General features: G+C 41.4%; 1 protein-coding gene across 4 annotated transcripts; it reads left to right on the top strand.

Annotated features, from left to right (window-relative positions):
- Nucleotides 1-219: 219 nt before the first annotated feature.
- Nucleotides 220-10,027, top strand: LOC308083525 (ras association domain-containing protein 7-like). 4 transcript variants are annotated; one of them, XM_080425838.1, is made up of 5 exons: nucleotides 220-473; nucleotides 4,497-4,636; nucleotides 5,393-6,037; nucleotides 6,990-7,258; nucleotides 9,417-10,027. In XM_080425838.1, exons 2-5 carry the CDS (start codon nucleotides 4,534-4,536, stop codon nucleotides 9,588-9,590), a joined length of 1,191 nt encoding a protein of 396 aa, XP_080281964.1. In that variant the 5' UTR covers nucleotides 220-473; nucleotides 4,497-4,533; the 3' UTR covers nucleotides 9,591-10,027. The 4 variants fall into 4 exon arrangements, with proteins under 4 accessions (XP_080281964.1, XP_080281965.1, XP_080281966.1 ...); XM_080425839.1 differs by having other exon boundaries at nucleotides 4,500-4,636; XM_080425840.1 differs by having other exon boundaries at nucleotides 220-437.
- The last annotated feature ends 1,060 nt before the right edge of the window (nucleotides 10,028-11,087 follow it).

The following is an 11,087-nucleotide window of genomic DNA, read 5'->3' on the forward strand; positions in this document are numbered from 1 at the left end:
CACACACACACACACGCACACACAGACACTGAGACCCTGTGCCGTGGTGGAATGTTAATGTGCATGATTTCACGATTCAGAGAGAGAACAGGGTGGCAGCAGAGATACTCCCTTTGTTATTATCTGAAAGGAGGGAGGAACCAAGAGTCAGACTGACATCACTGTTTATGTATGAGAGAGAGAGAGAGAGAGAGAGGGATACTTCAGAGAGAGCACCCAGCCAGAAGGGCTGCATTCTACACACATTCCTCACTCCTACTCCGTCCCCCACAGGACCACTGTGTCTGTGGGTCACCACCAACTCAGCAGCCCACTGCTACTAGTCTCTGCATGTACAGACCATTCTACAGACCACTCTAACCTTTGGGCTGAAGACATCTCATTTGGACTTGTTGGAGTGCAGAGCAGAGCGATGAAGTAGAAGAAAGCTGAATCAGGTACGGTATGAGCACTGAACTTCTATGCAGCAACAGGTTGGTCTTGTTTTTTGTGTCCTGTGATAAAACAGAGCACTTGCACTATTATTGCTTAGCCAATGGCTAAGAAACAGGGCACATTTTTTATTTCAAAAGTGGATAAAAACAAAGTTATATTGCAGCAGAGTAAGCAAAATTATTCAATGCTTATTATTGTCATTTTATGATGGCTTGAGTGAGTGTACTGTATGTCTTGAGACATGCAAGATTCTCTGACAGCAATGTGTTAAAAGAAGTTGATCACTGATACGTTGCCCTGAAACTGAAACAAGCAACACGGCTGACAGCCAGTCACGTCTCTCCAAGTCATTATTTGGAATAATTTGTTTAACTAAAAGTGCCATCATAAAGACGATATCTGATTTGACCCAATCTACTTTTTAAATGTCTATACAATGTCACATCTTGTTGAACTAATCATTGCCATAAATGAAGGCATCTTTTAGGGCATTTTATTAATGGTGATATTGGAAATCATTGCAACAAGCTATGTCATCAGTTTTTGCTCACTGAGCCATTAGTAGGGAGAGTGTGAGTGGATATAATAATAATACATGTATTTGTATAGCACCTTTCATGACATGAAATGCAGCTCAAAGTGTTTTACAGAGCAAGAATAAAGCACTTTACAGAAAAAGTACAACTAATTTAACAATAAAGCAAAAAAGGAAAGCAAAAGCATAAAACAACAACATATATAGCAAAAAAAGCAGTGAATCAGGCAAAAAATAGTGAGGACATGAATAACAACACAGAAGTCAGCCTGCCTGTCTGTCTGCTTGCCTGCCTGCCTCTCTGTCTGTCTGTCTGCCAGACTTTGGCTCAACATGCACGTCCTCTCTGCTACCACAGAGTAGAGAGTACAAACTTCCTCTTTGTAGTGGCTTTGCCTTTCTCACTGCTGCAGGGCGGAGCTGACCGAAGCCAGACTCACCTGAAATTCCACATGCCTATCTGTCATTCTTTCTGCATAGCACTTCCTTTGTGTAACTTACCTCACTGGACCTGTGAGGATTAGCCACCATGCACTCTGTCAGTTCAATCAATATGTGTTGAGGATATCATTGTGGTTTTAGTGTGTAACCTAATGCCTATGTGTGTTAAAGCTTGTCAGTGACCTGACCTGACATCTCTTCAGTCAGTCTGAGCGGTCTGCCAGTGAATAATAAGCACTGGTGAGAGACAAAAAAAAAACGTTAAGATAAGAAAAACTTGATACATACAGTACTTAACCCTCGTAGGGTCCTCGGGTCCTTTTGACCCGGTTTAACATTTTCAACATGAATTAAAAGTATGTAAACATTTTTTGTTCTCTATGAAACTTCTTCTATTTGCCTTATTTACTGTACTAAACATGTGTATGAAAATGAAAATTTTCACACAGGGCCTTCGGGTCAAAGTGACCCGAAGGCCCTGTGTGTGACTAAAACACGAAGACCCTACGAGGGTTAATAGGACTCGATATTTATTTGTATCAGTGACAGTGTTTGTTTTTTTCCCTTTATGTACTGATACAAAGCAATCTGTTCTTTCCAGTCTGTCACACTAGTTTTTGTTTTGCTAACCTTGCAGCAATATTTACTCAGGTCTACCGGCCTGTTCATTATAAATCACTGCTTTTGGGATTTGATGGAAATGCATCTAATTGAGAACCAGTCTCTCCGGTTTGTCTCTCGGTCTCTCCAGACAGTAAGTCTTGATCAAGATGACCTCTTCATGTTACTACAGAGGAGCACGGAGAGACTGGGAGAGAAATAGAGCTTGAACGAGAGACAGAGCGAGAGAGAGAAAGAGATAGGGCAAAGACCAACAAAGTGAGAGAGTAAAAGAGAGGAATGTGGGATTGGGAGGGCAATGTGCATTGTAGCGTTCCGCGGCGGCTGGTTTCTCATCTGTGTGTGTAGACACTGTATCATGCCTCAAGGCTCTTGGCTTTGAACCAAGTTTATTGTGTTGGCACTAGTGTTGCGGGCAGACTTTACCCCCTGGGGCTATAGTTGCTTTTCCTGTTCAATATGTGAGAAAATCTCTCAAACAGCCATGCTGACATGGCTCGGCTCCAGTGTGGATATGCACACCTTGAGAACGGGACATTTTATACGGTACTGTCATGCACTCTCACATGGTCCCAGCCAGGAGATAAGGTAAAGTATCGTCTGAGACTGCAGGCAAATAAATAACTGGTTCGGTCAAGCTCACTACTAGGTTCCCAGAAGTAAACAAGGCGACCTGGAGGTGTGCATGCACGTAGCCGAGTGGGACACATTTGTGGAATGTGGATAGAGTGATACTGCACATATACACAGGCAGTCAGACAGACAGCCTTATTGCATTACTTTGATATCACTTCACTACAAATGTATTTTGAACTGGTCTAGGTGCTGGTATTATGCTACTCTGTTAAGCATTGTTTGCAGTGGTGGAAAAGGTACTCAAATGTTTTACTTAAGTAAAAGTATCAATACTGCAATGTGGTAGTACTCTGTTACAAGTAAAAGTCTGGAATTCAAAATGTACTTGAGTAAAAGTACAAAAGTATTGGCGTCAAAATGTACTTAAAGTACCAAAAGTAAAAGTACTAAAATGTTTGAAAATAGCAGATCTAGATCGGCTATTTTCAAATAGCCTAGGTATAAAATAAAAAAGTTTTCAAATAATTGTAGTGGAGTAAAAGTACAATATTTGCCTCTGAGATGTAGTGGAGTAGAAGTAAAAGTATTGGAAATTAGAAATACTCAAGTAATGTACAAATACATCAAAATTGTACAGTACTTGAGTACATGTACTTAGTTACTTTCCACCACTGATTGTTTGTGAGCACTGCTAAAGAGCCAGGCAGAAGACCTGTGTTAACTGTTGGTTAGAAAAAGTAGGTAGTAGGTTCTTAAACATATTCATGGTGGGGATTTCAACAGGCATTAATAACATGTGTTTGAGCAGAGGAAGTGTTTGACAGATTAGTGAACTAATAGTCTATTGTTCCTGGTTGGTTTGGGAAGGAGAAGAACAATACGTACACGCACAGGTCATTTCAACATCCCTCTTGAGGAAACGTGAGCAAACAAAAGAACAGGTCACATTTTCATACAGATAAAAGAATGCTTGACCAGCAAGTGAGAGGACAAGGATGGAGAATGGAAAAAAAATATTAATTTGGCATAATTATGCAAATGATTTATTTAGGATCATTTTCCATCTCAAGCCCTAACCCAAGTCCATACCCTAAGGTTACAGGGAGATGCCATTAAAAGCAAAAGACAAAATTAATTAGGGTACTAATGTTAAATAAATTCACAAAAGAAACAGCTGTTCCTTTTGTGTTTTTATTTGTGAAACATTGGTCTTAGCATTTAATGGCGTCTACCTTTTTATATACTTGTTTTTGCCGCAGAGTGCCTTTGACCTTATTTTTATGCGCTGTTGTTTATTTCATAATTGCCTTATTACTCATGTGTGAATATCAACTTAGATTATGTAGTAGTAATACTAATTAAAGTTCAAGTTAATGGTTATGGCGCATAACACATACACACCCCCAAAAAATAACATTACTATATGCTGTCCTAGTTTACACGTTGACATGGTGGTCATGTGTACGGTACATGTCCAACTCCCTACCTAGGTCACATATCCTCCACTCCACACACTCTGTCCAGAGTTGCCAGATCTACTTATTATAATTTCCCCGCAAGATTTTATCGGAAAATAGATCTACAAGCTGACAACGCGTCGCGATGCGACGCGTTGTCAGCTTGTAGATCTGCTATTTTCAAATAGCTGATGTACATGTTAAAGTGCTCATGTGGCCCATAGTCGCTTTTTTTGGGCTGTTTTTCCTAGACCTGGTTGCTTGTTTCTCTCACAGAATCTGGCAACACTGACTCTGTCCTTTCTCTCATGTCTCTCGGTTGTACTGTACTGTACTGTCAAAACATCATCAAATCATTGTATAATGAGTTAAATATTGTGAAAGAAGACAGCATACTGACATATATGTGTTGTTACCCCTGTGTGTTCAAGCAGGTTTCTCCTCTGTTGGGATTGACTGAAACTACAGATGGAGCTGAAGGTGTGGGTCGAGGGCGTGGCCAGGGTGGTGTGCGGTCTGTCACTGGACACTTCCTGTCAGGATGTGGTCATTGCTCTTGCTCAGGCCATGGGTAAGTCTTCCAAGTTTCACTGCTGTTCATGATTAAGCTGATCGGTAGCCGAGGAGAATTTTAATGTACATTTACTCTTTGGCGATTAAGCTTCCCTGTTTGCTATCGTTTCAAACAACCAATAATAAATTAATAGAATAGGTGCAACTATTAGTTATTCAACTATTTGTTGCCTATTGCATACCCTACATCATAAGCGTCTGCTAAATGCCTAAATTAGAAACTGTATAACCTCCCATAATATATAGATATTTCACGTTTCAAAATGTAATTGCCCAAAATCTATCGTTGCTATCGGTCAGAAACCTTGTATCTCCATGGGTTTTCAAAAATAAATGCACTACTTCGTCATAATACAGTGTCACACAAAAGTAGCAAAAACAGCCGATCTACAAGCTCACAACACAGTTGTGATGCGAGTGAAAGTGGCAGTGTGTCTGTGGGTTTCATAAATATTGGACCAATGTAAAGTATGCTTGTGATAATAATAACTACATCCATTGGAACACAGATTCTTTTAGCCATTTCCTGAAAAGTTATGCTTTTGGACATACCGGTACAAGGTTTCCACCTGACAGTGAAGATATTTTGCATCTATTCCTATGGGGGAGAAAATATATTTGTGAATGTGTACTTTCAGGATCCAAAAAACTGAAAGTTTGGAGTTTAGTTTAGTTTAATTTTTTTTACTATTTTGAAATATGTGAAATATATTTTTTGCTGAATTGATTTTAAGGCTATCTCAATATTTCTTAGGTCAAACAGGACGTTATGTTCTCATTATGAGGTTGCGGGCCACTGAGCGACAGCTTGTCGCAGATGACTGTCCACTGCGTTACCTGGCCCAGCTGGGACAGCTAGCAACAGAGGTCCAGTTCATTCTGCAGAGGACAGGTCCCAGCCACAGCGACGGTCAAAAAGGCTCAAGCACACAGAAACTTCATTCCTTGCCAAGACACCCACAACCAGAGCCCTTCAAACACAGGGGGCCACAGAAAGCTCTCACGTTCAATTTGGGCCCCTCGACGGTCCCCAGACGGACTAAAGCAAACAGGTCTTGGTCCCCTTCACCCAGAGCCTCTCCAGAGCCCAGGGCTTCCCCTGTCCCATTCATGGACCCTCCGAATCCAGTTCAAGTCCCTTCATCTAACCCCTCCAAAGAGGAGGTATTTAGGCAGGTCCTACAGCAGCAGGGAAGGCTGCAGGAACTGGAGGCACAGCTTCAAGCTCTTGAGAGAGAGTTGGAGTTTAGTGAGTGGGAGAGATCCTCTGCTCCAGTGGCCTCGGGCCTCCAGGATGAGTTGGAGGAACTGGAGCTGAAGCTGAGGCAGAACGAAGCAGAGCTGATGCATGGACATCACTGGGAGGAGCAACTGAAAGCAGAGGTGGACAAGGAGCAAGGTACGTGCTTGACAACAAATGACATTTCTCCGAGGATTAGCATGACCGTCGTTACGGTCATTTGGTTAGTGGCTGTGAACTCTGTTTCAGCAAAGTTTTAGAATAATGTTGTTCAGGCAGCAACACAACTAATAGAGTAGGCGCCTCAGTGCGCACATCTCCATCAGGCCGGGTTCGCTACCTAGGGCCCACAAACTTTGAAATCAATCACATTGATTCGTGTGAATTGATCACATGACTCCAGAGGTAATGTGTACCGATTTGTGAGTTGTGGATCAAATCTGTAGAAGTAGTCGTAAAACGTGTGTTTTGAAGAAAACCCCAAATTAGCCGGACCTACGTACTATAAGGAAGTTACATCATCATGAGCCAAGGAATCCAGGAGAAAGAAATGTTTTGACTGTACAACTTACTGTTCCAACCATAGCACCCACCAGATCATTCCAAAATAGCCTGCTTCTACTTGGCGTGGTACACAATATTAGCAGGACTCTGCGTTTTCAGTGATCTGAGTTAACACAACCATAGCTTGCATGACAGCTGAGTGAGAGTGTGTGCTTTCAGTTAAAAAAAATTATTGATTTGTTTGAGCGTGCTTGCTGAATGAAAGAGTCTTTGGTGCACTGCCTGAACTAATGTAAATATAATCAACTGAGCGAGGTGGTTTTGGATGTCCGATTTCACCAGTGAGGCCTACCTCTATGGGTATCATGGGCATAATTCAACAACCGGACACGTCTTAGATGTGGGTGCCCAGTGGATAACATCATTGTATAATTTGTAATGTACATGCAAAATACATATATTTCTCACTGTATGGTGGATAGGTGGATTACTCAAAACTGCAAATGCCTATACAGTATTTTCCAGTAGTTTCTGATATGTTTGTCATATAAACACACATAAACACATCAGAAGAAATTGACACGTCTTGTCTTTTAACTGTGTTCAGATATACACAGACATCTGGACCAGATCTGCTCTTCAATCAATGACCACAACTACAAGCTCCAGGAGCTCCAGGCCCATACTGCCCACCTGGGTCAGAACGTAAAACTTGAAGCCCAGCGGCAAAGCTCTCGGCCAGCCACTCCGCAGCCAGAGGAGGCCTTGGGACCCCTGAAGGAGCAGCTCCACAGCCGCCTGCACCAGGGAGCAGAACTGGACACGATGCTGACACTGACGGAGAAGGGGCTCCACAGTGCAGAGGCAAGGCTGCAGGTATATTATTATGCTTCATCCCTCAGCTAAAGACCTCTAAAACAGGGGTGGGCAACTTTGATGATGGAGAGGGCCACTATATTTCCACACTTCCCCACATTGCATAATACTCTCTCTCCGTATTTTAACTTTTTTCATCACCATTCTATGTCACACAAAAGTAGCAAAAATAGCCGATCTACAAGCTCAAAACGCGTCGCAGTGCGACGCGTTTTGAGCTTGTAGATCTGCTATTTTTGCTATTTTTGAATTGGAATCCTGATTATTATTTTTTTTTGCTGAATTAGAATTCTGAAAAGTTACATTTTTATTTAATTTCAAATGCTTTTTGTTATACTTATGTTAACTTTATGAACTTCAATACAAATACATTGGACATAAAAAAGACAATAACATTTTAATACTAGTCATTACGCTACAAATATAGACTGAAGTGATTAAAGCGGGTCATGTTTGCATGTTTGGAATTGTGTAACAGCTGAAATCAATAATATATTAACCTGAGGGCCGCATTAAGTGAAGGAGGGGGCCGCATGTGGCCCCCGGGCCGCCAGTTGCCCATGTATGCTCTAAAACATCTCTCTTCTTCATGTTATCTTTTTGAATGATTATTTGTTTAGCCGCAAAGCATGTCACTCTGTAAATTTGTCCACCAGTGGGTGCTGGTGCAGCTCAACGTTGCACACATATAGTTTGTTTTAGGCATGCATCCTTTGCTGAGGCAGGATAGGACAGTGAAGTAGAGAGACGGCAAAGTGAGGACAGAGAGGAGGAAGGAAGGACTTATTACAGGTCTGCAGCTACTAGGAATTGGACCCAGGGAATTGCAACTATGTTATTGGAATATCAACAGAACCCCTGCTAACATCACTTACATTGTATAACTCTGATATGACAGGAGAATATAAACATATTGTTTTTCCCATAATCTAAATGTATGGCTTACAGTGCCCCTGTGTGGTTAAATGAAGGAGAATTCCGGACAAATTAAGTGTTATCTTTGATGTCTCGTTACTCACCTACCGATGTGAAAAGTAGCGTTCTTTTTTTTCATATATTCCCCTGTCGTCATTTTTTAAACACCCTCCGTTGTTATAATGGGAGCGTGAGGGTTAGTGAAATTCGTCTATTATAACCGACGCAAAGTTGTTTTTTTCACTACTAGTATTCATAGTAGAGTCTCATGATAGTCAAACATGCGTTGAAACTATCTGCGAGGCTGCCGTCAATGGCGAACGATTTAACACTGGTTGCTTGTTTCTTCCAGAACCTGGCAACTCGTGTTGCCAGATTCTGGAAACAAGCAACCAGTGTTAAATCGTTCGCCATTAACGGCAGGCTCGCAGGAATTTTCAGCGCATGTTTGACTATCATGAGACTCTACAATGAATCGTAGTAGAGAAAAAAATAACATTGCGTCGGTTATAATAGACGAACTTCACTAACCCTCACGCTCCCATTATAACAACGGAGGGTGTTTAAAAAATGACGACAGGGGAATATATGAAAAAAAAGAACGCTACTTTTCACATCGGTAGGTGAGTAACGAGACATCAAAGATAACACTTAATTTGTCCGGAATTCTCCTTTAAATGATACTCATCACAACACCACAGCAATTACAAACCAGAAGAACAATAGGCTCTATGCACAGCACAGCAGCCATATTGGGAATGGATTGGGCCCCTTCCTTACTTCCTTCACAGGTGTTACCAATAATACTAATTAAGGCTCTGTTCCATTTAGTGTGGCATAGTGGTTGTCTTATTTTCAAGGACCCCTATAACTCTGAGAGTGTACAAATGGAACCACTCAGAGTTACACACCCACCATAAGGGGCCATTTGGGAACCAAAAGGGAGTGTTTCTAGTGAGCCAACATGCACGATATCAGCACCCTGACCAGAATGGAACAGAGCCTTCATTAGTATTGGTAACACCTTTGAAGGAAATACGAAGAGGCCCAATTTCTTTCCAATATGACTGCTGTGCATAGAGCCTATTGAGATTATTGTGTTTTGGCCATTGCCACAAAGGACGGTACATAAAATGTGTCTTACTTGTTACACTCTTACTCAGATGGTGGCATTTGAGTTCAATCATCCTGGTCATCATCGATTGAAAACGTCTAAAAATGCTAACCTGCTTCCTTGTAATAGGTGAGGAGCCAGGCGATTGAGGAGCTGAACAAGGAGTTAAGACAATGTAACCTGCAGCAGTTCATTCAGCAGACTGGGGTCCCTCTGTCTCCCACGCACACTGACCTCCAATACCTCTGCAATGCTGGCATTCTGGAGGACGATCAGCCCGACACTGTCTCTGTGATGTGCTAACAAGGACATGGACCGATAAACAACCTAATTATGATCTTGGCAAATGATATCAAGAGGCATGTCTGGCATTAGAATGTTGAATCCATTTCCATTCCAGACTGAGGAAAAGACTATTCCCTACAAGCAAAACCTCAATTTCCAGAATGTCTGAATGATCTCCAGGACTTGTGTTACTGTGTGTGTGTGTGTGTTACTGTGTGTGTGTGTGTGTGTGTGTGTGTGTGTGTGTGTGTGTGTGTGTGTGTGTGTGTGTGTGTGTGTGTGTTTTTTTTATATAATGTGTGCATTTGAGATGAAACACTGTGATCTGAAAACATGCTTTGATGATTATTTAATTACATCCAAACAATCAAATATGTGATGAAATTATTTTCTTTTATATTAAGCTTTTGTTCCAAAAAAGGAACAAGATTTTGTACAATAAACGATTTACGATGCCTTGATTTCTCTTGTTGAACTGACTTTAAATCACAACTAAACAGTCAGCAAATGCTCTATGTAAGAACCTGCATTTTCAATCTCACTGTTTAGTGCTCTACTGAGAATAGATATTTTTGAATGTTAATTTATCCATTTATAGATCAAATGGACCGGTAAGGTATCAGAGTAAAGATTTTACACATAACTGATCTGGTAGAGGCATCATTGAGTATCTTTACCTACCATTATGTTGAAGTTGATCAAGAGCATCAGGTGTCATCAGGCTGAGCTGCTGTCACACGCACTGTGCTGTAGTAGCCATGGTTCACATGACGCTCGTCTGTCACAAGCGTCATGGAACCACTTGTTCCTGGTTTGCGATTATTTTTTTACATTTACAACTCTTACATCTACATAAACGTTCATATTTCAAATATAAAGTGCTTAACCCCAAGCCACGGATGTAAAAGGTTGAGCCGCAACCGGTCTAAGTCCCCGTATCTTCCGTATTGTTCAATAAAAAGCATTTTAATCCGATCGCCGGCCATTTTCTCAAAATGTTCTCTTATGCTTTCAACTTGGCGACTCTATCGGTTGAGGTGTATTGCACTCTGATACATTACAAAAAAATGGCCGCCGATCGGATTAAAATGCTTTTTATTGAACAATACGGAAGATACGGGTACTTAGACCGGTTGCGCCTCAACTTGTTACATCCGTGGCTTGGGGTTAAGCACTTTATATTTGAAATATGAACGTTTATGTAGATGTAAGAGTTGAAAATGTTTAAAAAATCGCAAACCAGGAACAAGTGGTTCCCCATGACTATCATGGTATGTCATGTTTCAGGGCTAACTGTGCTGCAAAAACACGCGTTTGGGAAGAATTGCCTCCAGAGTCCTGGCTGACATGAAAACAACCAAAACTTTCACACGGTGCAGAGTAGACAACATTTGCATAAAAGACACCGCGAGGAAGCCCTTTTTAACTAACTCCACCGGATTATATCAACCGCGCCAGTGCTGTTTGTTTACAGTGTGGCTGGCTTTGACTCCGTGTTGGAAACAACCAATAGAA

This window comes from Gymnoscopelus braueri, assembly GCF_963280865.1.
Source record: "Gymnoscopelus braueri genome assembly, chromosome: 1".
NCBI classification, from domain to species: Eukaryota; Metazoa; Chordata; class Actinopteri; order Myctophiformes; family Myctophidae; genus Gymnoscopelus; species Gymnoscopelus braueri.

Excerpts from the sequence above, each read along its gene's own strand:
- LOC308083525 (XM_080425838.1), top strand. The coding sequence starts at position 4,534 with ATGGAGCTGAAGGTGTGGGTCGAGGGCGTGGCCAGGGTGGTGTGCGGT. Across the intron at positions 4,637-5,392 it reads TGCTCTTGCTCAGGCCATGG|GTCAAACAGGACGTTATGTT; the intron begins GTAAGTCTTCCA and ends AATATTTCTTAG. Across the intron at positions 7,259-9,416 it reads GTGCAGAGGCAAGGCTGCAG|GTGAGGAGCCAGGCGATTGA; the intron begins GTATATTATTAT and ends TCCTTGTAATAG.